Raw genomic sequence first — 22,724 nt, 5'->3', positions numbered from 1 at the left:
GACCCAAACATACTTAGCAAGATAGTCTGATTTCATCTACATATGAGAAGTTTGGTCACTTATATTATTAGGATTGAAGAGAGTTACCTTAAATAAATGAAAGACTATTCTTTGCATGAGAAACACTTACCTAACCTTGAAGACATCTAGCTATAATTGAATAGATCAATTGCATGAAATTTATACTCAAAATGTCATGACAAAGTAATATGGTCTATATCGTTGATGCTACTCATGATGGCTACAGTCCTTGGTAAGTTGTTCAGGAAAGTAACATTTTAGATGTGGCGTATGCCCATTAACTACCCCTTCCAGCATAGATGTCTCATTGGGGTCGTTGTTGAAAAGATATCATCCCTTATTTTGGGAAGCTGAGTTCCTAAAGGGCAGGGATCATCTTGTTATTTTATCCAGTATTGAGTATAGTTCCTTATAAGCGATAAGCTTGCAACTAATGACTAACCTTTTTCTTTTCAGTTATTTGTAGGTGTTCTAGAAAGATCCACAATGATCATCAAAATTATATTAAAATAAACTACAGAATGTGTGTTAAAAAGAGACAAAACACTTAAATATATGCCCTTGTAGAGGAAATAAAGTTTAAAGATCCACTATGGACATAACTTGGTTACTGTAAACTTATTGTTCAATTTTGAGGTTGATCTAAAAGGAATTGTCCTTATTGCAGGTTTGGTTACAGAAGTACGGCTACCTTCCACCAACTGACCCCAGAATGTCGGTGCTGCGCTCCGCGGAGACCATGCAGGCCGCCTTAGCTGCCATGCAGCAGTTCTATGGCATTAACATGACAGGAAAAGTGGACAGAAACACGATTGAGTAAGTAATGGTGTCCACACTCTTTCTTTTTGTGGTCCTTGAGCCAGACTTCGTAGTCTGAAAAAGTTGAAGTGAACTCCGCCAACCACAAGTGGAGCAATTTGTCTCACGTCCCTTTTCTTTGGAATTTAACCTGTTTCAACCCTATTCCCTAGGATGTCGGGTTTGTCAGAGTCAAATTTACTCGCTTGACTTTAGCAAGGCTTTTTCAAAATGAGGGGGAAGGAAGAATGAGAGTCAGAGTAAACTTACAGTTGAAGCTATTGCAGGAGGAGCTCCTGTCGGTGACATGTTGGAGACAGCTTGTGCCGCTGGTGAGGACATATTGGACACATCTCTTCCCTGCTAAGTGACATGATATCAGTAGCTTGAAATTGGCCAAAGTAGAAATATTGACACTAAGGAAAATGGGAAACAATATAAATCAGGGCTCTTTTTGGGGGGGAATGGTATTAGAGAATCAGTTAACAGTTGGTTAGCCTATTTGTGGTAATTTTCTGCGTGAGTTAAATTGAGGAGAGGTTCACTGCAAGTCTCTCCTTTCAATTTCTTATTCGCAAATGGCTTGTTTTTACTCTTTAGTAATATATGTGATTTTATGGACTGATTCATCAATCATTTGTTCATTTATTTACTCAACCAGTAACTCATTACTGGGCATTGCATCTGTGAAAGAGGCAAATACAGATCAGAGGACAGAGTCTCTTCTTCAAACGAACTTAAGTTAAGTGTGTAGCTAGATATAATCACAAATTATTTTACCACAGGTGCACTGTAAGTTCTGTAACATTATGAAACAGCATTATTGTTTTTGGACAGCAAAGGAGGAAGTGATTAATTCTCTCAGTGCAGGGAAGAATTATCTGTGTTTATTGAGTCCTTGATACTCACAAAGTAAATCTACTTCATCATTTAATATGATCATCATACATCAACCCTCCACCGTAGGGAAGACAAGGATACATTTTTCTCTCTACTTTTTCAAACAAAGAAACTGAAAGTCACAGGGTAAGTGAAGTCCAGAGTAGTTGCAGAATCCAGACCTTTTGATGTTTAGTTGGAGAACCTTCTACTATACCATGTTATGGACCTCAAGAAATGACACATTTATTTTTCTTCTTAAACCTTAAATACCTGAAATTACTTGGCTCAGGTATACATAATTTTTACATAGTAAACTAATTTAATATATAACTTAAAAAATTATATTTTGCCTTCTAAGAATTACAGCATGATATTAGTCATACTATTTCTATTTCATCAAGACAGAACAAGTACATAATAAAAGGCTTGAAGATTAAACGTCAAAGCAGTTTGGAGAACTAAATACAATTACCTCTCCTAGCATTTTAAAGAGATACATAAATATTAACTTTGGTTTGCCATCTGGGAAAATAGAACCAAGAATTAATAAAATGCATTCTGCAAGAATGAGAACCTTGTTATTAATACTGGGAATAGAACTTGGATAATTTGAACCTGCTGCACTCTATTCATTGCAATTCTCCGTTTGTAGTGTCCTAAATAAATACAGCTTTAAATTAATTTTAATTACAATTATAAATTAATTTTAAAGATAGCTTGTTAAGTTAGTAAGCAAACCCAAGTAGTCCTACATTTTGTTGCTGCGTATAGTACAGAATTCCATTTAAATCAGACTTTTAATCCCGGCATTTTACAAAGTGCTCTGAACAGCTTTTGTGCTCCCTGATGCAGAGCTGTTATCTTCTGATTCACTTTCTTGGACCATATGACACAGTTTTTAAAAATACAGTAAATTGAGAGCTTGGGAAACAAATTCCTTTGAATCTGCTTATTACCAGATATTAAAAATTCAGAAAGCAGAGTTCTATAGAAGGAGGCATCTGTGTTTCCTCTCCGTTTTGAGAGCTCCTGCTGGTCATTGGAAGGACTCAAGATGGATAGGTTTGATTTCCTAAGATAGCTGGGAAAAGGTCTTTGTCAGGAGATGATGGAAGGAGAATGTGTACAGGATTTATTTAGGCCGCTTATGGGGCAAGGTTCTGAACAGTTTTTAGTTGTTCTCTGGCAGGACAATGTCAAATGCAGAGGTGCAGAAAAAGACCCCATGTCCTTTTCTGCCACACGGTGGCTCAGATTCCGGACCAGGAGAAATGACTGTGTCCGTGTGTAGGAGTTAAAGTAGCATTTCTGTGAATTATAGCATTGTAGGGAAAGATCAACTATATAGGCAACCTTTAATTTAAAACCAACCAGTGTTTTGATCTATTTTCTTTAACCAAACTTTGTTCTCATTCAGTTTTTTTCTTTTTTCTTTTCTTCTTTTTTTTTTCTTTCTTGAATTGGCAATGCATCTTTCCCTTTACATACACTATTATTCTTAGATGAGCCCACTAAAGCCTGGTTGAACCCTCATCATCGCCCCTTCCTAGATTGTCCTGCTTCCTCTGCCCCCCATGGCACCCACATTATCAATCAGACTAGAAACCCTGTGGCTTCATTGGCCTCCCATCTGGTTTTTTCCACTGATGTATCCCCAGTCTTGAGGTGGTGTTGCTCAGGGTACTCAGCTGAAATAGTGTACTATTTTTGGAAGTATAATCCCCATAATCATGCTACTGAAGCAATTGTCTGTGCTTTTGTAATCTCAAATGAATGTATCATAACAATCCATGCTGAAATGGTACTCTATTATTTTATACAAATTATAAAGTATGAATTTTTATCTAAACCTTATCACATAAAATATGGACTACAATTATAGACCTAAAATTATTTCTCAGTATTAAAATAATGTCTTAAGATTCATTTTCTGATGCTATAAAGTTTTATCTAATTGTAGGCTGTTGTCAAGATCAGTAGTTTTTAAATTAAATAATGATGTCCTTCTTTGTCAGACAGACATTTGATGCATTCGGTCTGTATATCTTGGGTAATTAAAAGTAATGATGCAGTTGTGGTGATCCCTATATTATGTTGAAGAAATTAACCATTTTCCAGCAACAAATTTAAGTATTACCTTAAATGGCTTACAATATTGCTTTTGTATCAGTTAGCATTGGTGTCAGAGAGAGAGTAATGAATACTTATCCCCCTACCCCAAAATGAGCTCATTATCATATGTTGCAGTGGTTCTTCAAAATTATGGGTTGCTTATCTAATTTTTATAAGCAAGCTTACTTAAATTCCTTAATAAGTGAAGCAATTTATGTTATGCATGGAAAAGGATTATATTTAGCACGGAGGGAAAAAGATAGCAAGGCAATAATGAAAATGAGTCTAATGTGTTTTTACAATATTAATGGCAGGTATTTTAAAATTTTAATTCATCCTTTATGTGTGCACATTATCATGCATTGAAGCATGCTTGATGAGATATCATTTTTAAGGTGACCTTTCTTTTTTATCTCCCTCCATATATAGGTATATACATATACACACACATATATGTATACACACGTAAATATGCAAATATACACATATATTCATACATATATAGGATGATCTGAATAATTCTGTTTAATTTATGTAATTTATCTTAATTAAAGTTAGTTTAAGACTGAATGTGTAGCTTTTTACAAATAATTATTATGAAACCACAGTGGTATTTGGAGTCTCCTAATTTGAGAATCGAAATATTTATTTAGCTATATCAAGAACCATAAGCTTTGGGACCTAATTTTCAAAATGTTTCATGATTTTCAGTCATTTGTCTAAATTATCAAGTTAAGACTCTCTTTCAATCTAGGTATAAAAGATAGGTTCATCAGTAATTAAATTTCTTTTTCTTTATTTCTGATTATAGCCATGGGACTGAAACATTATAACGTTAGAGGATGAACCAGTCCTTATTTTGGTAACTACGGAAGGATGGTTGATAGCTAAATCAGCCTCATTCCCCTTCTGGAAGGAGAAAGGTGAAAGCTTAAACGAGAGCTGACGCTAACTGAGCTTTTTCTTCATGTTGCAGATCATGGAGGCTTATTACGTCTATTCTCTGTGATCAGGTTTTCAAGAACATTAACTGCAGTTTTCAGCTTCGGGAATAACCTGTGTCCATGCAGGAAGTTCATAAGTTGATAGAAAAAAGAAACTGGACCAGAGTGAGCTGTCAGCCTAGCTACATTTTGAGCTCTAAGTTAATTCACTTTTAGAAAAACTTCTTCGTGACTCCTGCACTTGGCTCTATGAGTACAAACAAAACCTAAGGATGTTTAAAGTCATAAAAATAAGCATTTTTAAAAATTTGTAAAAGGATCTTTTGGGGACCACTATAAATAGTAGATATTACTCTTACCTTCCATTAGAACATGGAAAAGTCCAGAAGATAGAAACCTGTTAGTTATGCAGATGAACATTTTCTGACATTACTAATCCATAAGGCACAAGATGTAATTTTGTGAGTTTTTTTTTTTCTTGTGGTAGAGCTAGGTATATGTACACAGAGCCACTGTGTGGTACCACTCCAGCTCCAAGGGACACCATTCCAATTGTATGCATTTTACCGAAACACTGTCTTCCTGCAGCCTCAGCTACTGGGGCACCAGGTGTGTGCACTCAACCAGAAGGCATCCTTTACTGTCATGCAATGAGTGGCCCGATATATTTGACTTGAATACCCAACTCTTGAAAAAAAAAAAAAAATTACTGAAACCCATGGACACTTTCATATACAGTGGCTCTTATTACTGCAAATTTGTTTAGAAGTTTGTAGCTGCTTTATTTACATAAAACAGAGGATAGTGTCTCTGTTTGTATCTGTATTATCAAAATACCAGGCTATCCCTGTTTTGAATAACAAAGGATGTTAACACATAGGTCAGGGTAATCTGAAGCATGTTAATATCAGTATGTTGCTACTGCTGCTGCTTCTACTACTAGTACAGCCACTTCCTGATGTTTGTAAAATAATAATAATTGTTATAAGTTAATAATCATAGCAGTTACTATTTGCCAGGCACTGTTCTAAGTGTTTCACATGATTTAACTAATTTAATCCTCACATTAATTCAATAATATTATCACTTCCATTTTGTAGATGAGGAAATGGAGAAATAGAAACAGTAGCCAGACCAGTGTCCCAGGGCTAGGGCGTTGCTGGGGGTGGGGTGGCTCTAGGATCCCTGCTTCTCATTTTTAGAATGTAACTCCTGTCAAGAAAACTGATTTCAGATATTTTTCCTTTTTCTGTTCAGTTAAAGGAACCATTAATGATCTGCCCAACTAACTTGAAAATGCTCTAGGTTCTAAACAATGAAATCAATACTGAATATCAGTATTACATTTATGCAAACTGAGGTGGTGCCATGATTTACACCTTGAAAGTACAAAATGACTTTCTTATAGCTTCTCCCACCCCAGTGCCCATACCTACGTCTTTGTGCTTCAGAATGTCAACTTAAAATTCTTAGCAAATGAGTCAGTAAAGAAGCACATGTATATAAGCTGTGTGTTGACACACAGAAAAATAAGTATGTTTGAGCAATGGGACTTTCACAAAACACTGCTTGAAAATAGTGCGCATACATGCACACACACACACACACACACACACACGCACATCTCTTCAACCCATATTTCTTTCAGGTGATATAGTTGTTACCTGAGGTGAAACAATCAGTCAATTCTACTTGTACATCTAGAGTTTTGTACTCTTGTGTACAAATATATGTGGGTTTTATCAAATTGATATATGAATGCAACTAATATTTGGTGCATGATAACTAGACATAAATCCCAGTGTCACACCCTACCTGAATAACAATATTAACATGCCAACTTTACCTTCAGTATTAGACATTTAATTCACTGATGAGTCCTATTACACTAATCATTATTTTTATCCACGAAGAACTTTAAAAATTGTAGTAGAAAGAACCTGACTCCTTATAAAATTAAAGAATGATTTAAATGTTTGGAGTCACATAAAAGGCCCAAAGGCCAATTTAGCTCAGATACTATGTGTCATATTCAGTGGCATGATGTGCTTCTATCATATTTTGGGGATTTTGCATAATTTGATAAATAATACCTGCTAATATCTCCATACCAGAATATTTGGATACAAATACTGGCAAATTTAACATACAGTGTTCTCAACTCGACCAATCCTTATTAAGAGTTCTTTGCATTAAATTACTGACTGATATTAGATTATTCCTGTTCTTATATTTATTTCTTACATTTAAGTCATCTGCTTTATGAGTTAGTTTTACATAAAAATGTCTACACAATGTCCATGCAGTAAGCATTTGTTCAAGGCACACACCTGGGAAGAGTTACAAAGTCTTCAAGAAACATGGACAGTAAGGGAGATTGGCATGTACAAAAAAGACATGCCGACTCAATTCATTTGCTTCATTTTCCTTATTGAAGGCTTCACTGGGTATAGGCCTCATTCCTTATTCTCTGCCCCGACTCAGGCCCGTGGAAGATAGAGACACAAATCAGAAGACATAGTGTAGTCTGTGCTGTGTTGAGATGGTAAACTGTACCTCTATGAGTTGAGTAATGAAGGATGTGTAGGATTCTCAGTGTGAAAAAAGAGAAGTTATTCCAGACAGAAGTCACTGCATACAAAGGCAGAAAGAGGTTTAGTTAGGAACCTGAGTGGATCTTGGAAAGTAGGGGGTGACAGGGGATCCTCCCTAAGTAGGCCTAAATCAGATTCTTTCTATATAAGCATTTTCATGCCCAGAACATGCAGAGAACACATCTGTGCTCTGGAAAGATTTATCTTTAGGAATGAGAAGGACAGCATTAGTGAGAGAGAGAAGAGAAATTTTGGAGGCAAAAGAGACTGCATCCTGATTGATTAGATATGAGGAGAGAGCAGTGGAGAATATAACTTGGGTATCTAGCTTTAGCATTAGAGGGATGTTAAGACTTTTGGCTGAAATAAAGCGTCGGAGGAATTGGTACAAATATGGATAGGAAAATCATAATTTTTTTATTACATGTAAAATTAGAAATAATGACAGGGTATCTTGACAGAGGTATACAGCACTTAAGCCATTATATAGTAATTTTTTTTTTTTTAATCATGCATGTCTTGACTATAGACTGTGAACTCAACAAGGGCTCCTTGCCTTGTTTATCTATTTAGTCACACTTTTTTTCTTTATATATCTTAGCATATTATAAAAGCTGAAAAATATTACAGGATGATTGAATAAGGATGGAATGAGTAAATAAATGAAGAAGTTGGAACATAAGAAAAAAAATATATTTAATGGGCAAAGCCTAAGAAATACATAAAGAATTCAGCAGAGATATCTTTCAGCACAAGAATCTAATACTCATCCATAAAAACCTTATCCTTTGGAAGATTCAATGCTTCACTGAGAAAATTTTTACTAGATCCAACATATGCATGACTTAAAATGGAAATTTATATTAATAAATTTAATTTTATTTTCAATTGCTACCTTCCTCTTTTAATTTTATTGATTATTAAAGTAATTTCAGACAATAGGTCCTCATTGGCAATACATTTTATCCTGATAATAGGTAATTCCATTTTATCAAATTTCATACCACTATCCATTTCAAAATATTTCTCTTTCCAGAATACTAACAAATATTTTTCTTAGCAAAATGTAAGTGTAACCACTTCCCAAATTTAGTAAATTTATTCATATTTAATAATTATATATTATTTATTCTCTTGGTGCTTTTACTGAGATAAATAAGCATAAAAACCTGCCTTAGGAATATTAAAATTTTTGCTGAGAATATAATTAATGCAATACCCATATGTAAAAGCAACTTAAATCATAATAACCCCCCTAATGCTTAATATTTGCTAGTTAAATCTATCTGTATATCTTATAATATGTAATAAAAATTAATGATTTTCACTTAAAAAATACTAAGTGTCCCTATCCACTTATTCATTGACTATTTCTTATATTACACGGGTTGTACAAGGTAGTAGGAGTATATAGATCCCCTGCCCTTGAGTGTTTACAGTCTAGTGAAATATCTCTCAAATGAAGTGATTTAGGAATGCCCTGGGAGTATTGGTTAAAAATAGATCTCCATTCTCAACCCTACAGAGTTCAATTCCATAGGACCAGATAGCCTCCGAGGAGTTGGGAGACTGTAATAACAGGAAAGCGATTTTCTGAAGTAATTCCACAATGCATTATAAACTAGAATGGAATTTGTTAAGCCTGATAACCACAATGTCTACATTGTCTGTCTAGGGGCAGAATAAAAAAGGAGAAACTTTTTTCAATACTTATGGTAAAAGTGTCATCTTTCTTAAAAAGCAAAAGTCATGATTTCATTGTGCCATGAAGTTATTATTGTTTATAAGAGCTAATTAGCTGATTTATCCATGTAACATGTGAACTCTTTCATTTTCACAAAATGGACATATTTAGGTGGTCATCTCTATAGTCAATTATTTTCCATTTAAAGAGTATAGAAATTATAAAGTATTTGATGAACTACAGCAAAAATTGATTCTTTTCTCATTTCTACTTTCTGAAGCATGTAGCACCATGAAGATTTTGCATTAACTTTGTAATTGTTTAATTATATGTGCTAATGAATGGTAAAGCCATTTTATGAGTCACTGAAAAAACTACTCAAAATCATGAAAATCTTTCTTCTTAGATAAGAAGCAAGACTACATAGAAAACAGGACATTTGACCAATGAGACACTGTAGCAAAGAAGTTCCATGACTGTATTTGTATAAGTATTGAAAGTTAATAAATCAAAAAACAGCATGTCCCTTCCTATTATAATTATGTTAAACCTTATTGGTGTGATGCTAAACCTCATATTCAGAAAAAAAAATTTAAGCATTGAATTTGGTTATTAATTACTGATTTAAAACAAATGGCTCTTACTTGTAAATTGGAGTAGTGATCAAAGTGAAAAGAAGAAAAAAATGGAGAAAGGCAAATGTTATTTAAATAATTTACTTCTGTGTAAGCTAGAAGAGAGGGTAGAATATACCCTCTCAAATCCTGAAATTTAAGGTCATGTAACAGATTTTTAAAAATTGTTGAATGTTAAACCTAGAAGAGACCTTAGTAAAAATTTATTTTTTTAAAGTCTCATTTTATGAATGAGACTCAGAATTAATGACTTGCCCGAGGTCACAGATCTTGCTAAAAACAGATTCTGGTTAGAAGCTTAAGAGGACCTCAGTCTACAGTAAGCTCAAAATGAGTTAGAGAAAGAAAAAATATCTAAAAGAGCTGAGTTCAGAACTAGTGATTCTTGATCATTCAGCGACAAAATATGCTTTCTACTTAGATTCAAATTGCAAGAAAATTGACAACTTTCTTCTTTATGTTTTCCCATTTTCATTATCACTGTCATAGATTAACTTCTCAGTTGATTTCGTTTTGAAATTCATGATTAGGGTTGTTGGTAAATAACTGGAAAATACTGCTTTTTGCAGCTGGATGAAGAAGCCTCGATGTGGTGTACCTGACCAGACAAGAGGTAGCTCCAAATTTAATGTTCGTCGAAAGCGATATGCACTAACAGGACAGAAGTGGCAGCACAAACACATCACTTACAGGTATAAGAACTAATGATGAATTACTGTTTTCTCCATTTTTTCACCACTATTTATTTTGACATTTTGTTTGACATCTTAAGCACATCGACTACATGGTAACATGTAGTTATAGAATGTATAATGTTAACATAGGAACAGAGAACTGCCATTGAGAAGAGAATAAATTGCCCATTTGGAGGCCTTGTAAATATTTCTTAAATACCTGGTCTCATTTGTAAACTATATCTTCAAGCTTCTTGAAAGAATACCAAATCCTGAGGGACTCTGAGATGAGTATTGTAACACATCATGTTCTTTTTAAGATTTATTTATTCGAAAGAGAGAGAGCATGAGAGACAGTGTGAGAGAGAGAGAGAGAGAGAGAGAGCGTGCACCCACAGGGGACAGGGGTAGAGGGAGAAGCAGGCTCCCCAGTGGGCAGAGAGCCAGACACAGGAGTCCATCCCAGGACCCCAGGGTCATGACCTGAGCCAAAGGCAGACACTTAACCAACTGAGCCACCCAGGTGCCCCATTACATTCTTTAATAAGTGATTCATAATCTAAAAGTAATCAAATTATAAAGTTTATAAATAATTTTCATCTAAACAAAATGGTTTTGAATCTATTAATTAACTTTTAGTATCAGTTCATTTTACTTTCTTTTTGGCAACAATGCAGATGGATCATTGTGTCTTATTTTGTCTTCAGTGAAGGAGGCCGAAGGGATGCCAGTGTCTTCCAACCTAGAAGGACAATTGTTGCTAACGGAGATGTTCTTATCTATTCATTAATTCATTGAACAACTGTTCATTGAGTCTCAGTTTGAACAAAAACAGTTTTAGGCACTGGGGATATAGAAATAAATAAAACATGGGGACTCTCTTGTCCTCTTGGAATTTACAGTCATGTGCATAGTTGAACACTTGTATAAATGTGATGCCTGTTCTGAAATGGGAGGAACAGGATGCAAGAGATACATAAAACGGGGCCATCCAACCCACTCTAGAGAATTAGGGAAGGGCTTCCTGAAGAAATGGCCTTTCAGCTAAGACCCACAGGAAGAGAAAGCATGTGTTAGACCAAAGGGCAAGGGAAGAGGCAGGGCACCTCAGGGGAAGGGTAGGATGTCAGAAATACATGAATAAAAGAAAGACATTTATAATTCTCATTCTTTGTATAAATAACCCTTCACGTATGCTTAAGGATAAAATTTAAAACTCAATTTATAGATTTTCTACCAATATATCTAGTTTGTGCCATTTGAACTTATTTTAGTTATTTTGAGAACAGTTTTCAGTGTTATTCTATATTCTTATGCTAATCCTCTCAGATAGCATGCTCCTAGAATTTTTATGCAACTTATTTCAGTTACTTCTGCAGATAAGGGAAATCAGAGAGGAAGCAGTCTTAAGCCAAGCTCATGCAGTAAATGTGAAGTGTTGGAAGAATGCCTTAAGGAACAACAACAAAATACCTGCTATCTCTGAGTCTGTTCAACAGCATTGCACAGCTACTTATAGTTGTAAGGAAATAAAAGATATAAGGACTTGTAAAGAAATAAAACTATCATTAGTAAGTTCATATTACTTTCCATATGGAAAACATGGAATAAACTCTAGATAATTTTTGTAAATAATAAAAGAATATGGCCAGCTTTTTAAAAAAAAATAATGCATTTTATGTTTTAGGTTTAGGTAATACAATTTTAGGTTTACAGAAAAGTTGAGCAGATAATACAATCATAGTTTCTCCTATTAAGTTCTTGCATTAGTGCGATCTGTTCTTTGCAATTGCTGAGCCACCATTGCTATATTAGTTCTAACTAAAGTCCATAATTACAATAGGGTTCACTCTTTGTGTTGTAGTTTTTGGGGTTTTGACAAATGTGTAATGTAATGCAGCATTACAGTATCATACAGAATACTTTGCCCTAAAAATACTGTGTTGTACCTGTTTATCACTCCCCCCCCCATAACCCCTGGAAACTACTGACTGTTTTAATTTCTTTATAATTTTGCTTTTTCTAGATTGTCATGTATTTCAAACCAGACCATACATAGCATTTCTGGCTGCCTTAAGCACTTAGCAATGTGCATTTAAGGTTCTTTCGTGTTTTTTCATGACTTGATTGCTGATTTCTTTTTATTACTGAGTTATATTCCATTGTATGAATGTGCTTCTGTTTGTTTATCCATTTACCTGTTGAAGATTTACTGTTTGCTTCCAGTTTGGGGCAGTTATGAATAAGGGTGGTATAAACATTCATGGGTATGTTTTGTGTGGCAAAAATTTTCAATCCATTTGGATAAATACCTAGGAGTATAATTGCTGATCATATGGTAAGACCATGGTTGACTTTTGACTTACATGTGTGGGTCAATTTCTGGACTCTTTATTCTGTTTCTTTGACCTTTCTTTTTATTTGTAAACCAGTATCACACTGTCTTGGTTTCTGTACTTTATAGGAAGTCTTGATATAAGGTAGTGCCAGTCTTCTGACTTCATTCTTCTTATTCAGTATTGTGTTTTCAGGGTCTCTTACTCTTCATAAAAAGTTCAGAATTAGTGTGTCCATACCTTCAAAAAAGCTTGCTGGGATTTTGATGGTTGATTGCATTGAATCTAAAGATCAATTTGGCAAGAATTAATATCTTAACAATATTGAGTCTTACTATTTATGAACATGAAACCCTCACCACTTATTTAGGTCTTTGTTTTCTTTAATCACAGTTTTATACTTTATTCATATAGATCTTAGGCATAAACCTTAGTCCCATTGGGATGCTATAATGAAATACATAGATCGAGTGGCTTATAAACAGCAGAAACTTACTGCTCACAGTTCTGGAGACTAGAAATCTGAGGTGGAGATTTCAGTATGGGTGGGTGAGTCTCCTCTTCTGGGTCACCGACTTCGTGTTGTATCTTCATGTGGCAAAAGGGCTAGGGATCTCTGTGGTAAACTAATCCCATTTGTGAGGGCAGCGCCCTGATGACCTAAGCACCTCCCAAAGGTCCCATCTACTATCATCTCATCTTTGGGGGTTATTCCATTGAAGCTGTGTCCCTTTACTGACAATTGTCCCAGCAGTTTTGAATACTCAAATAATTAGGTGTCTATCCCTGTAAACTTCTAGGTTATGATAAATACATCATGTGGTTAAGAGTTCTATTTTAGAGTAAGAAAGATCTGGATTTCAATCCTGGCTCTGATACTTGCTACCTGTAAGACCAGGATCAAGTTACTTAATCTTCTAAGTCTCATTTTCCTTGTGTACAAAGTGAGTATTGTAACACTACCTTCCTCATAAAGCGTAGGAGATAATTAAGTCAGGTCATGGTGGGGGGAAACCCCCAAAACCAAAAAAACAAAAATACCTCAGCACAGTGCTTGAAACATAGTGCTTAGTAAATGCCAACTATCATCTTAACTTGTTTTAATTTATGAGACAATTAACAGAAATTTTTGAGAGTATTCTAATAGAATTATAGAAAGTTGAGGGTGAGAGCTAAGGATATTAAATTTTAAAGTTAGTATATGTAAGGTATTAAGAACTTGCCCTGTGTAAAAAAGTACCATATAAGCATTTGCTGCTACTTTTATTACTATATTTAGAAAAACAAATATAAAATATTACATTTTGGCTAAAAAAAATTACTCTTAAAAGGATAGCAGAAATGTGCCATTACAGAATGAACCCAGGAGCTGGAGTGGTGGGGGTAGTCAAATCTAGGTTTTATTTGATGGCAAACTCATATGAGCCAGCATTATAGTGTGGCTCAAAAAGAACTAAAATGAACAGATTAGATTGATAGAAAGCAAAGTGTCCAAGCAGTGATGATGCCAATTTTTCTCTTTGCTTTGTTGGCCAAGCTTTACCTGATGTATCCTTTTCTCTTTGGTCTACCACATTTCCAGCTGCTGCTTGGCAAATTAAAGTGCACCTCCAAAATTGAAATCAAAATGCTAAGAGGTCTTACGAACAGTCTGCATGAGAAAGGGCTCAAGATTAGAGCCAAGGATTCTCAACATGATGGAAAAAATATTTAAGGGAGAAATTTCCAGTTTTTCTCAAATACTTAAAGGCTTTCAGAACAACCTAATATTTTGAGCTATTGGAAAATTAAATCATTCATCCTACAAGTCTTCATTGTTGGAAGCATATAAACCAAGCAATTTATTCACTTGTCAAGGAAATTAGAGACCATTTGTGGAGTGGTTGGAAAGTTAGATTATATAATTTTAAAATCTCTTTCTATCTTTAAAATGTGGAATTGGAAGGAACCTTGTATAATGACTCCATTTAGAGGGAATGTCTAGGCTCCCATGCCTTCCACTTTAATGACCTCAGGGCTTGATGCCTAGAAATGGGAACTTCTGAGGTTGTATCAGAAAAATCATTTAAGTACTGTTAGGGGTATATATAACTTTGGCTGAAACATAATTTACATGCTGGTAATAATTATAAGTTACTGGTGGGCATTCATCTCTTAATTGAATCTTTATGATCAGTTTTTCTTTTGGCAAATTTTGCTTCTTGGGTAATTAGATGTTATACATTCAATAAATGGTTATTGAACAGCATTATGTGACAGCACTGGCAATCGATAGATGAGTTAAGCAAGGCCCCCACTCTCATACAAAATATAGTTGAATGTGGGAGACAGGTGTGTTTAAGTGAATAATTACAAAATAGTATATTGTATGTTACTTCAGGACCTTACAGGAACTTCATTACATCAGAGACCATATCCATTTTATGTTCCCTAGAACCTAGTAGAGTGCTGCTGTGTATTATGCCCTAAATTAAATAGTTATTGAATAAATTAATGAATTCTTTGTAGGCTTTGGTTAAGCTTTATTCAAAACAATAATAGTAATGTAATGAGTAGGCTAATTTTTTAGCAAATCTTTTTTTCCCATTTGTTGAATATTGTATAAAATAAGCTGAGCCTAAATTATTTTTCTTTCTTTTTTTTTTTAAAGATTTTATTTATTTATTTGACAGAGACAGAGACAGCCAGTGAGAGAGGGAACACAAGCAGGGGGAGTGGGAGAGGAAGAAGCAGGCTCATAGCAGAGGAGCCTGATGTGGGGCTCGATCCCGTAACGCCGGGATCACGCCCTGAGCCGAAGGCAGACGCTTAATCGCTGTGCCACCCAGGCGCCCCTATTTTTCTTTATAAAATCTAAATTCCAAAATATTATTTTATGTAGTGTCTCATGGAATATGTACTTATATTGCCAGGTGCATCTGTTTTTTAAATTGAGTTATATTAAGTATTCATAATATTAATAGTATAATTATTATTATTAATAGTATAATTATTAATAGTATAATAACATAATAGTATGTTATGTTATATTAATTGGTATTGATTTTCCTAATAAATTCTACTTTAGCTAACCTTGATTTTAAGTGCATGTTTGTGTGACTCCTGAGGATACACACCAGACGTTATTATTTTACTTTAATAATATATGCAGAGCTGGGACGCCTGGGCGGCTCAGTCGGTTAAACGTCTGCCTTCGGCTCAGGTCATGATCCCAGGGTCCTGGGATTGAGTCGTGCATTGGGCTCCTTGCTCAACTGGGAGTCTGCTTCTCCCTCTGCCTGCCTCTCCCCTTGCTTCTGTGCTGTCACTCTCTCTGACAAATAAATAAATAAAAATCTTTAAAAAAATAATATATGCAGAGAAAAGAAACCTAGTTGTTGCTGAGGAATAATCAGTTCCTCCCCAGAAACTTTTCTTATTCTCTAAAACCAGTGAGGTCACTGAATTTGATGATCCTATTGACTTCATAGAGAATTCAGGTTGTGTGTCCAGAGGATACACGGCAGGCAGTGAAACAGACACTACTCAAATAAAAGCCAAAATAATATGTACTTTAGTCTGCCTTACCTGGAAAACTAGCATCTTGTGAAATCACAAAACATTGAATGTAAGCTTTTCTGGAGGAAAAGATTCCATATTCAATCTCTATCTATGACCATTTCTTGTACAAAAAAAGTTAAGCCACATCAACAATACAAACATAATATGAATGAAAATACATTAGTCTATTTAGTTCTCTCTTGTAAAATATTATAATATTTTCTGGATATGGATCTGAAAATAACTATGTAGTTTGTTATTTTTACTCTATTATACTCTTAGCAATTGTCTACTTTCCCAGTTACAATAAGCTCCATTTAGTTGTCAAGCATTTTCTTAAAATGTTCGTATGCTTTTCTGGACAACTAATTTTTGTCTGTTGAATTGACTAAAGGGTATTTATCTTTGGCCATACCAAAATAATTTTGACGCAAGTATATATACAACTTCTGGATCTTAACTAGATGCTGAAATATTCAGTTTTTTTATACTTCCTTCAAAATTAGAGATAAAACATAACTGTAACTTTGAAAAAGAGTTATCACTCTGTCGAAATTTAAAGAGCAAATAATCATTATTAATATATAGAGTTGTTATTAAATAAATTACTGTGGATCCAGTGATGTTAAAACTAGAGAATCCTGACTTTACACAGTAATATTAGGCACAGGATAATATTTACTATGTCACTAGAGTAACTAATTAGAGTTTACTTCCTTTGAAAGGACAAAACCTATTACAATGGCCTTGTTTCATATTTCCTATAACATCTGTTCAAATGAACAAGTGTTTGATATTTTTACATTTTACATTCATCTATTTTACAGAACTGATGAAGCAAAATAATTCTTCCAATGTCATCAATGAAGAAAACATACATATTTCAGTAGAGCTTTTTTTTTTTTAAGATTTTATTTATTTATTTGACAGAGAGAGAGAGACAGCCAGCGAGAGAGGGAACACAAGCAGGGGGAGTGGGAGAAGAAGAAGCAGGCTCCCAGCAGAGCAGGGAGCCTGATGCAGGGCTCGATCCCAGGACCCTGGGATCAGGCCCTGAGCCAAAGGCAAACACTTAATCTTAACAATTGAGCCACCCAGGCGCCCCTCAGTAGAGTTTTGTCACAAGTAAAGGTCTCGTTCCCTCAAAATTTACTGTTTCTCTGAATGTCAAATTCTTACGCTTTTAAAAATTATCCTAGAAGTAGTGTAGTAAACTTAACATCTCACTTATCATTGTGAGATTTATATGTTTCTACTGAGAATTATAAAGCAGAGTACAAGCTTCTTTTAACTTTTAACATACCATACAAATACCAAAATACGTAGTTTTTTTCCTTACTTTCATATTAGGGATAAAATCATCCTCTAACTTTGGAAAAGATTTATTACTCTCTGAAAAAGTTAAAGGGGAAATACTCCGTGATTAGTGTGTAGAATTGTTATTAAATGAATTGGTATGGATTCAGCGCAGTGAAAACTAGGGAGTCCTGACTTTACACAGTTATCTTGTAAGTCAATTCACATACATTTCCCTCCCACTATAAATTGTTCTGATGAATATAGAGGTCAAAAATTTTCCACTTGATCAGCTTTATTATGTAGGATTGTATAAGGCATGGTTATTAATGAATTAACGATAACATTTATTAATTTTTTTAGGTGAAAGTTCCAAAATTTAGCAACATGGAAATTTAAAAGAATCAGTGAAATGGCATAATGAAAAAACCTGACATAGTCTTCAAAAAATGAAATAAATTGTCTTATTAGAATGAAAAGTATGTTCACTCTACTCTGTTTACAGAAAAGTAAAAACATTTTAAAATTAAATTAGTTGCATTATGTTTTTGAAACATAACCTTCATTTTGTTCATTTTATAGCATTTTTTGTTTTGCAAATATTTATATTAATAACTTGGTGCATCATGTATTTGAACTAAGAATAACAGTCCTATTATTCTTTATATCACGTAATATCTCTGTTCCCCTTATTATTTCAATTATTAGTAAATACAACATATATCTTAATGGCATAAAAATTCCTAAATTAGTTTTTCTTTGTACTTCATCCAGAACTCTAACTTTGAAGTACACTCAGGTGTCTTTTAAAGATTTATTTATTTATTTGAGAGAGAGCGAGCAAGAACACAGTGGGGAGGAGCAGAAAGAGAGGAAGAGAAAGTCTTAAGCAGACTCTGTGCTCAGCGAGGAGTCCCAGGTGGGGCTTGATCTCACGAACCTGAGATCAGGACCCTGGGATCATGTCCTGAGCTGAAAAGGGTTGGAAGCTTAACCGACTGCGCCACCCAGGTGCCCATTATGTGTCTTGTATTTACTAATGACACCACAAATATTGTGGTTAAGTATATTTTGAAAGTTAATCAGGGCATAGCTTTGAAAAACATAGTGATGTATTTACAAGTCCAAATGATATCCCACGTTTTTTTTTTTTTTAATTTATTTGAGAGAGAGAGAGCGAGAACACAAGCAGGGGGAGGAACAGAAGGAGAGGGACAAGCAGACTCTGTGCTGAGCACATAGCCCGACATGGGGGTTGATCCCACAACTCTGAGATCATGAACTGAGCTGAAATCAAGAGTCTGACACTTAACCAACTGAGCCACCCAGGCGCCCCCACATTTATTATTCTTTATTATGTTGCTTCATTTTTTCTCAGAACCATTATGTACTTATATACATACCATACTAATGATTTTTTCTTTTGTAAGATTGTCTTTTATCCCAAAACAAAATAACTTCTTCATTACACATTGAATACAACACCAATTCCCATTAACAATACCCTCAGAACATACACTGAAATGGTTTAATTCTTCCTATCTCCCTGACTACCACTCTGGGATATGTCTCTATCTTCTCTTGCTCGGACTTCCACAATGTTTCATTGTTTCCATGCTTGTCTCCTTATTCATTTTTCATCAGAAACAGTGATCTTTGTAAACCAGAATAATATCAGGATATTTCTCTGCTTAAAATTCTCCAGTGGTTTCCTTTCACAGACTATAACTTGCTTCCTGCCAGTTCTCTTTAATCCCAAACCACTGTCCTGAGTATTCATTTTACATCAATTCACTGAGCACTCCCATTCTTTGAACTGACCAAGTATGTGTGGGCTGCTCACTGTTCCTTCTGGCTAGAAACTAGTGCTAAGCTAAGCATGTGTGGCTCCTTTTGTCATTGAAATCCCATTTATCATCTACTCACCTCACCTCCTCACCCTTCACTTGTCGCCATCTGTAATTATCTTTTTGATGTTGTTAGGTTTTGTGTGTGTGTATCTCTTATCACTAAAATACATAAGTTTTATAAGAGCAGAGTCTTGTGTGCAGCTGTATCTCTTATGCACCTAGAGCAGTAGCCGTTATGTAGTACATCCTTTCAAATAATGTGTCATAAAAATACTTCCCCACTAATGAGAGTCTTCCTGTTGGGTGGGAGTAAAATAGAAGACTACTAGGAAAATTAATTTAGACAAAATTCAAAGTTACAACATTAATCTGAATGTTCTTCAGCCATCAGACAGGAAATTGAGAGACTAACAAGCCAGACAGAAGCATCACCAGATGTCTCAATATAGAAATTTACTTTTTCTCAAAATAGAGTTCAGAGCATCACGCTGAAAGGACATGAAATTAAAACAAACAAGTAAAACAGCAATAACAAAATACTGTATAATGTTCTCCTTGAACAGGCTTGAATTATTGTACTCTATCTGTCCTTTGGCTCAGCTCAGAAAACATGGTGTCTTCCTTGGTACCTCCTTTTCTCTCACAGTCTTTGTCCAACCATCAGTACATCTTGGCAGGTGTATCTTCAGAATTTATCCAAAATCTGTCTACTTCTCTGTATCTCTACTGGTAGTCCCCTGGCCCCCCACTGTCATCTCTTAGCTAAAGTTTTGCAAGAGTTCCCAGTGGGTCTCCCTGCTTCAACTCTTGCCTCACTTCAGTCTGTTTTCCACATAATGCTCAGTCATCTATTTAAAAAGTGAAAGTCCAATGTCACTTAGCTCATGATGCTCCAGTTCTTCCCCTCTCACTTGCAGCAAAAGCCAAACTCCTTACAGTGGCCAAAATCTTTGATTTTCTGTTACCTTTCTGGCCTCATATCCAGCTGTGGCCACCTCACCATTCCTGGAACTCACTAAGCATGTCTCCAACTTCAAGCCCTTTCACTTGTCATTTTTCCTTCCTGGAACACTCCCTGCCCCCACTCCATTTCCACCTAGTTTGCTTCTTTGTTTTCTTTATATACAATGAATGATATTTACCATCAAATAGTCAATGTAGAAATGTATTAGAAAATAGTGAAAACCTTGTTTTACATGTGTGGCCTAGCTTAGACCATAAGACAATGGATTCTTGAGTCAGAATATTTCAGTTGAAAAACCAGCTCTGCCACTCTAAATTTTGTCTAAAGTTTTCTACTGTGAAATGCTTGCCTGGCTCATAGTAAATGCTCAGTTAATGCCATTATTATTATTATTTCGGTAGGACACCTGTTATTGAGACATAGCTACAAGTGGGCTAAAAATATGATTTGCATATTATTTCCACTGGAAAGTATATCTTAAATTTTTTCTATGCTACTAAATAGCCTTAAATGGCAAAAAATAATTTTGAGTCCTATTTGTATTATGACATGTAATAGAGACACTATAACTTAACTATTACTCCATCATTATAAATTATTTAGCTTCCAGTTCTCTTTTATTACTGCATTGCAATTAATATTCACCTGAATATTATACTTTCTTTTGTGTATTAAGATTTTTTTAGTGTAAATATATGGATTCATGGATGTAAGATTGTTAGTTGAAGTATCCATTTGATATTAGCCTCAAGAAAAGTAAACTAAACAATGCCTAAGTCACTTCTTTAAATTCATATAATTTTAAATTTTTGTATTAAAAAGCCATTTACTCACATTGCTTTTTATAATTAGAAAGAATCAAGTGTAACATAAGAAAACGATAGAACATAAGAAACTGTAATTAATTAATATTTTCTTTAAAAACTAAGAAATAACTTTGTGTCTGCTGAATTGGTGTTCCTAGATAAAGAATAATTACAAGGAAATTGTTTGGAAGTACCATGTATGCACAGAATGGTGTGCCCCTAAAAGTAATGATAACAAGAAAGAAATTGAATTTTTAATTTCAGCTCGAGACTGTTTCACCTGTTTGATCATTTGGCAAACCTGCCTTTCTGTTGTTCAGAAGGCAAAGTGACTGATCCAGTTACCCTACCGTTAACCCATTCTGCAGAGAACTTCTGTTTATAGCCTTGCCAGATGAATACTGTACTGCTGAGAATTAAGTGACCCCAGTGCAGTGAAACCTGGCTATAAAGACATGAGGCATTGATTAATTTTTCCTATTTCATATAAGACTGTTTTTCTAGTATTTTACTCAACTGAATAGATCAAAATCTGTAAAAAGCCAATTTGTAATAAGTCAGATTGTATATTAAAAAACCATACTTATTATTCTCTTCTCTAAATTTCAGTATAAAGAACGTAACTCCCAAAGTAGGAGACCCTGAAACCCGCAAAGCTATTCGCCGTGCCTTTGACGTGTGGCAGAATGTAACTCCTCTGACATTTGAAGAAGTTCCTTACAGCGAATTGGAAAATGGCAAACGTGATGTGGATATAACCATCATTTTCGCATCTGGTTTTCATGGAGACAGTTCTCCCTTTGATGGAGAGGGAGGGTTTTTGGCACATGCCTACTTCCCTGGACCAGGAATTGGGGGAGATACTCATTTTGACTCAGATGAGCCGTGGACACTAGGAAATCCTAATCATGATGGTAAGTGCATAGCTTTTTTCATTGCAAATAGTTCTGTTTTTATTTTTATTTTTGAAATGCCTAAGTGATTTACTAATTTAAAAACTTTTAAGGTGTTGATTCTAAATTTGTTTTTAAAATGAAAAACATGATATGAGGCTTTTGATAACATTTTAGAACAAGAATTTGTATGGGTCAGTAGATATTACTAGTTTTTCATATGGTCTGTTGCCTAGAGGTTAGAACTTTACACTGTGTTCTGCGAATAAAGTGAATTTTGTTTTCTATAAAATGTCATTTAAAAGACTTCATAGTATTTTAAATCATGGACCATGCTTAAGGAAATTCTGCTATTTTTGCTACACTATATTGCAGTGTTTCCACTTGAAACTTAACCTGATTGACATTTTGTGGTGTAGCTTCTGCCACCTTTCTTGTTCTTTTCTTTTCTATTATCACCTATCTAGGTTGTAAAATTTTGCCACTTTCATCTTTATTTCCATTTTCTTGGTCTCCCAATATGACATAACTACATAATTTATTATTTTTATGTTATATCTTTCTTTATTTTTATCAAAAAACTGATTTTTGCAAATCTGTTCCAACAAATCTGTCAGATTTTTAATCTTTAAAATTATTCTGATATGCAAAAATAAATTTAAAATAACTCAATAACTGAAAGAATAGTTACTTCA

General features: G+C 34.6%; 1 protein-coding gene across 1 annotated transcript in view; it reads left to right on the top strand.

The window, feature by feature from the left end:
- The window catches only part of MMP16 (matrix metallopeptidase 16), a 288,195-nt gene that overhangs the window by 139,279 nt on the left and 126,192 nt on the right, over positions 1 to 22,724 (top strand). Inside the window, exons 2-4 of the mRNA XM_026495791.4 lie at positions 689 to 837; positions 10,240 to 10,362; positions 21,746 to 22,050. Of these exons, the coding sequence (XP_026351576.1) occupies positions 689 to 837; positions 10,240 to 10,362; positions 21,746 to 22,050 (577 nt within the window). The remainder of the gene's footprint in view (positions 1 to 688; positions 838 to 10,239; positions 10,363 to 21,745; positions 22,051 to 22,724) is intronic.

Source organism: Ursus arctos, unplaced genomic scaffold, assembly GCF_023065955.2.
Source record: "Ursus arctos isolate Adak ecotype North America unplaced genomic scaffold, UrsArc2.0 scaffold_6, whole genome shotgun sequence".
Lineage (NCBI taxonomy): Eukaryota > Metazoa > Chordata > Mammalia > Carnivora > Ursidae > Ursus > Ursus arctos.
Note: the sequence above shows the minus strand (reverse complement) of the source record. Positions and strands in the feature narration are given on the sequence as shown.